The sequence below is a fragment of the Erpetoichthys calabaricus genome, chromosome 4 (assembly GCF_900747795.2).
Source record: "Erpetoichthys calabaricus chromosome 4, fErpCal1.3, whole genome shotgun sequence".
NCBI lineage: Eukaryota > Metazoa > Chordata > Cladistia > Polypteriformes > Polypteridae > Erpetoichthys > Erpetoichthys calabaricus.
This window is the reverse complement of record NC_041397.2, coordinates 44,154,798-44,161,249: the sequence shown is the minus strand read 5'-3', so window position 1 is coordinate 44,161,249 and position 6,452 is coordinate 44,154,798. Positions and strand designations below refer to the sequence as shown.

Genomic DNA, 6,452 nt, shown 5'->3' with positions numbered 1-6,452 from the left:
TAGCAATATTTGCTCAGACTTCTTTAAACTAGAACGTGGTACCAGACAAGGATGTCCCTTGTCACCACTGCTATTTGCAATTGCCACTGAATCACTGGCAGTTCACTGTCGAAATGCTTATCAGATAAAGGGGACTGTCAGAGAAGGACTGGAACAGAAAATTTCTCTATATGCAGATGATATGGTACTGTATATATTAGACCCACAAAATACTGTGCCTACAGTCTTAACAGCACTTACAGCATTTCAAAAGATCTCTGGTCTCAGAATTAATTTGAATAAAAGTGTGCTCTTTTCAGTGAATTCTCATGCATACAATATTAGATTGGATACCTTCACTTTTATTATTGCAGATCAGTTTAAATACCTAAGAGTAAATATCACAAGTAAAAAAAGCTCTTTATCAACAAAATTTCGCCGTCTGTATGGAAAAAATTAAGCAAGACTTGCATAGATGGTCAACCCTCCATCTCACTCTAGCTGGAAGAATTAACGTTGTTAAGATGAATATCCTTCCTAAGCTTCTTTTTTTATTTCAAAACATTCCAATATACATCAATAAATCATTCTTTAAGCAATTAGATTCAACCATAACCTCATTTATTTGGAATCTAAAACATTCACGTGTCCAAAGAGCGACTCTACAAAGACCTAAGACAGAAGGTGGCATAGCTCTACCTAACTTTCAGTTTTATTACTGGGCAGCAAACATATAAGCTATAAAAACCTGGACAGAAATAGATGAACATACACAGGCTTGGTCCGCAATAGAAATAAAATCCTGCAGTACTTCTCTATATTACCCGCTTTGTGCCCCAATAAATGCAAGTTATCACCAATATACTAATAACCCAACTGTGCTTCACTCACTCACAATATGGAACCAATGTAAAAAGCATTTTAAGATGGAGAATCTTTTATCTGTGGCACCTATGCATGAGAACCACCTTTTTCAACGCTTGTAGACATATGCAGTTTTTAATATCTGGAAAACATTTGGGATTAAATTGCTTAGAGATCTTTATATAGACAACATCTTTGCATCCTATGAACAATTACATTCCAAATTTAATTTTCCAGCAACAAATTTCTTTCACTATCTTCAAATCAGAAACTTTGTCAAACAGAACCTGCCCGATTATCCCCATCTCCCACCTTCCTCTATGCTGGAAAAAATATTGCTCAGTCTCGAGGACTCAGACAGCATCTCTGCAATATATAAAAATATTTTACAGTCCCTCCCTTTCAAAGATCCAAGAGGACAATTGGAAAAGGATCTCTCACTCAACATATCAGAAAAGGAGTGGAAGGTAGCAAAACAGAGAATTAATTCGAGCTCCATATGCGCAAAGCATACAATTATTCAACTCAAAATTATATATCGAGCACATCTGTTTCACTTGAAATTGTCCAAAATGTTTCCAGGGCAAGATCCAACCTGTGAACGCTGCAATCAAGCTCCAGCCTCACTGACTCACATGTTTTGGGCCTGCACCAAATTAACAAAAGGAGAGTCACAAACTTTCTATTAACATTGTAGGACAAACTGGCTTGTCCTACATGCCTGCCTTTTGCCAGGTTGGAACACAAACTAAAGAGTTGGGTAAAAGTAGGTTTACATTTGCTCATACAGAAGACATTCAGGTTATGATTATTACAATAGCTTTATTAACTCAATAACTTTACAGAAAAAGAAAACAAATAAGAAGACAAATAATACAAATAAATAATACAATAATTAATGAATAAATAATAATATAAGAACAAACTGTGTTTCCCTTGTCTCCTGGTATTTTGCATTGGCATTGTTGCTAAATGTCTGATGCATTTAAAAAGGTTTGTCTCAAAACCAGTGCATGGTTGTATGCTCACAATGATGGAAAGCAAGTGCTGTCCCTTAAATAGCTGGTTTCCCACTTTAGCCTAAATTGGCTCTGACTCTCCTTATGGCAGAATTGAAGTAAATGAGTTGAGAAGTGAATGGACTAATTGATAAATGGAAGTGCAGTTTCAAAAATAAAGTGTATTTAGAACCACTTAAAAAATGTAAATGTACTTTCAACTCCTGCTATGTTTTCTCAAACTTGTATATTTATTAACCCTTAAAGAATTTTTACTTGATACTTAAAAACTTTTAACCAGTACAACAAAATGATTTTAAACATTCTATCTTCAATCCCAGAAAAACAAAAAACAAAAAAGGAAGAATTTAAAATGAAACCTGATTAGAATGTATTAATTATTTCATAGATTTTGAAATATGTCAGGACTTTAGCAAGCAGTTTGGCATTTGTATTGCAGTAATCAAAAAGAAATGTGTGCTACTGTGAAACAAAACTATGCTCATGTTATACCTCATCTAACTTTGCCCTGCACACATTGAAGCTCTAGCAAAATTCATCTTTCTTTAAAAAAATGTAAGCATCTATTCTTTTTGCATGAATTCCCATTTGTCTGTCAGCAAGTTAAGTGGCAGTTTACTTCACAGTGCTTACACAATCCTATGGGAATAGAGAAGAAGTAATAAAGTGACTTGTCATGTAATGTGACAGAGAGAAATTCTTATTTTCACATTAAGACAAAGAGGTAAATGAAAGAAGGTGACCGTACGTGGCATTGCAGTTTTGCCTGTAATAATCTGCTGTGCAGGTAAGCTCAACAAAAATATGTGTACTGTATCTTATAACATTTATGGGAACTTACTTGTATTCTTCAGATCAGCAACATGAAACAAACCTTCACAAACATTATATGTGCATATGATTCTATATTTTTCTACTTGTTTAAAAATATTTATAGTACTATTAACCTCGTTTCATTTAATGGACCTAGTAAATTATGGAGAATAAGTGTGATTATACTACATTTTGTCCATCTGTCCTAGATTATTTTGTGGAAAAGTTGGAAAATTTGTATTGTGCTATATTCTGATGTTGCTGTTTCTGAAATATTACTTTAACATCAGAGAAAATTACTAGCTCAATTTAATCCAAAAAATATTTAAAAGATTTTTTATTTCAAAAAATAGTGTGAAACAAAATTGAATATTCTAAAACTTGATAGCAATAGGAAAAATTGTTTCCAAAATTAAGAATTTAAAATTGTGCGATAAAATAGTGACAAAAGAATTAATGATAATGTTAATATATTAAAACTAATGTATATATTATTGGTTCTGTACATAACTTGAACTATTTCATCAAAACTAATTTATTTAAAGATGCTTTATGGCAAATTTTGTTTATTTATTGAAAGTACTTTTACAAATAATTTATTTTAATAAGTAATTTTTGATATCTCTTCAAAAGTTTGTTTTTATTAATGCAATACATTTTGAAATTGATAAATTGATTATTGTGCGTTTTTAATTATTTATAAATAAATTTGATGTATCCTATGCAGTATTTTAACATAACGTTTCTTAAAGTTCCATTTCTAGCCCAAGCACATACAATGTTAAATATACTACTAACTCATTGCAAAATAATAGCAAAGAAAGATTTTAATACTAACATTCTGCAATGTTTCTAAATACTATGTAGTAGCTGACATTATTTTTTTTTAATTTCCCTTTTTGAAATAAGTGTCTTCCTGATTTGGTTTCATGCTTAGTGATAATGCTGGTAATGGTTATTGTAACAATATTGCTCATTTTTTTCTACTTTTAGATCAAATGAAAATGGAACCAGGATGGAAACCATTTAGACTACAGGAAAACCTGAACTATACTTCAATTACCCAGTTTACATTTGAAGGTTTTACTGACAAAGGCAACATGTCTGCATTAATTGGATCTGTTTTCCTTATTTCATACATCATGACTCTTACAGGAAATCTCTTTATTTTTTACATAGTTAGAAAACTACAAAAATTACACACACCCATGTACATTATGATAGTAAACCTTGCAGTTTCAGACATAATGTACAGCACAACCATATCTCCTCAGCTTATGCATTTCTATTTTCTCGGAATTAAAGAGATTGCCTTTAATATGTGTTTTGTTCAGATGTTCTTTTTACATTATGCAGCCTGTGTGGATTCTTTTCTTATGGCTGCAATGTCAATTGATCGCTTTGTCTCTATTTGTTTTCCTTTAAGATATCCTTCCATAATTACAAACAGTATAGCTTACATAATGTGTGTTATAGCTTGGATATTTGGACTTTTAGTTCCATTTGTTTTAGTCCTCTATTCTTTTTGTCTTCCTTATTGCGGTCCCAATAAAGTTATACACTTATACTGCCAGCACAGTCAAGTGGCTCGGCTTGCTTGTATGGATACAGCCTATATCACCGCTAGAGCACTAGTATTGGGTTGCACTGTACTTTTGGGTAGTTTTTTCATAATATTTCTATCATATATGAAAATAATTATGGCTGTACTTAAGATTAAAACAAAAGAAGGCAAAACAAAGGCATTCTATACATGTAGCACACAGTTAATTGTAGTTACAATATTTTATGTTCCTAGAATATTTGTATATCTAGCTACACTATTCCGTCTCTATATACCAACTGATTTAAATACGGCACTTGGCATTATTTATTGTCTTTTCCCTCCTTTAGTAAACCCAGTTATATACAGTTTCAGAACACATGAGATAAGGCAATTTATTTTGAAGAAAATTGTGTTAAGAAAAATTGATCCTAAACATGATAAAATAGGAATATTTGCGGCATAAAGAAAAATAGTTACAAACTTTTAGGATACCATAGATTCATCGATTCTAAATTGGCCCCCAGTGTGTGTGTGTGCGCGCGCGTGTGTGTGTTCACCCTGCAATGGACTGCTACCCTGTCCTGGGATTGTTCCTACTTGATATCTAGAAATATCTCATTGAAAAATAGATTACTGTAGACAAAAAAATGATAAAAATAAAAACATTGATGTAAAAATTTTATATTGGTATGATTGATGAGACTGTTATACAAAATAGTAAATTAAAAGTTGGGATTTGTTAAGTGAATTTATAAATGAAAGAATATAGCTTAAAGGTGCAGTATAAATATAATGTTATCCCCAAAATAAGATGAAATACTATATTAACGTTGTACTATGATTGCTTTGTTGTTTTTAACCAAATGCAGTAATAATGCATTAAGTGTTGGTCAGATCCATTCATTCATTGCGCATTATTCAGCCAACTTAATCCAGTTCAACATCCCAGTGAGTTGAGGTTATCATGGCAGCACTGGGCGGAAAGCGAGAACCAATTCCAGATTGGGGTGCCAAAAGGTAATAAGTTGATATTCTTAATATATTTTTTGATAACCTAAGTAAAAAAAAAAACAAGAAAAGAAAAAACTACTTGAATTTGTTTTACAGTAAAAAATATTTATGTACATATAGTGACATAATGGGCATTGTAGTCTTAGATTAAGTTTTACTGAATACAGTGCAGGCGGCACAGTGGTAGCTCTGCTGTCTCACAGAAATAAGATCAAAGGTCTACATCCTGTTCTCCATGTGGGTGTCCTCCCATACTCCAAAGACATGCAGGTCATGTGGATTGGCGATGCAACATTGTCTCTAGTTTGTGTGTAGTGTATACGTTTGTGTGTGTGAGAGTTCATTTGTCCTGTGATGAACTGGTATTGTTCCTGTTTTGTGCCCTTTGCTTGCTAGGATACACTCCAGCTCCTTCTATGACCCTGCTCAGGATAAAGCGGGTTTGGAGGTGAGATAGATGGATGGATGTATACAGTACTATCTGTGCATATTTAGATGTTCTTCCAATATTTACAAGGGTTTCCTCAGTTTCCTTTGTACTGCTAATTTATGAATGGTTCCCCCAAACTGAGCTGCTTTATTTTCATAGGAATGAGAAAGTTCTGTACTTTGCTTCCAAAAGCAGAAATCACTGATTACATGCACATGCAATGGAAGAAGTTTTCTTAAACTTTCTAAGTGTAACTTAAATATACAAGTAATGAAAAAGAAAAAGAGGAATGATTCCAAATAATATAGTTTTTAAATTACCATGTGTTAAGCTATACATTTCTTGAGAAATAACTTATGTCCCCAGCTGTAAATGAAGTCTTATATTTATACTTATATTATGACACGTGAGTCACTGTCTTGCAACCCAAAACATGAAAATGAGTCTCAGTACTTTAGAAAAACTAGCTTAAATTCAGCTTGAAACAGGAACAGCATGATTATTTATTGAGGAGGACCATTCTCCTATACAGCAGTCAGGCAGAGTCATGGTCATGTTAGTGGCCAAGTAATACTGTTCCCTGCACTTAAAATGTTCCTTGCATCACCCATCGATGACAGGGACTTATAGTGAGACCGCAATCGGCTCAGATTTACTTCCGTGGTGCCCCACTGCAGCTATATGAGCCTGGGGTTGCCCCGGCAATGAAAATGCAATCTTCCACAGACGCGGCAATCACTTTTCAGGATGCACTTCGGCGTGTTGTCCCATTGTGGGGAATCCCAAAAGA

The 6,452-nt window shown here is 33.3% G+C and overlaps 1 protein-coding gene across 1 annotated transcript; it reads left to right on the top strand.

Moving 5' to 3' along the window:
• Window positions 1-3,674: 3,674 nt before the first annotated feature.
• LOC127527507 (olfactory receptor 10G4-like) lies at window positions 3,675-4,767 on the top strand. The gene has a single exon (XM_051926549.1). It carries the CDS (start codon window positions 3,680-3,682, stop codon window positions 4,682-4,684), a length of 1,005 nt encoding a protein of 334 aa, XP_051782509.1. The 5' UTR covers window positions 3,675-3,679; the 3' UTR covers window positions 4,685-4,767.
• The last annotated feature ends 1,685 nt before the right edge of the window (window positions 4,768-6,452 follow it).

Bases quoted from the DNA above. Each gene is read 5' to 3' on its own strand.
- LOC127527507 (XM_051926549.1), top strand. From the start codon at position 3,680: ATGGAACCAGGATGGAAACCATTTAGACTACAGGAAAACCTGAACTAT.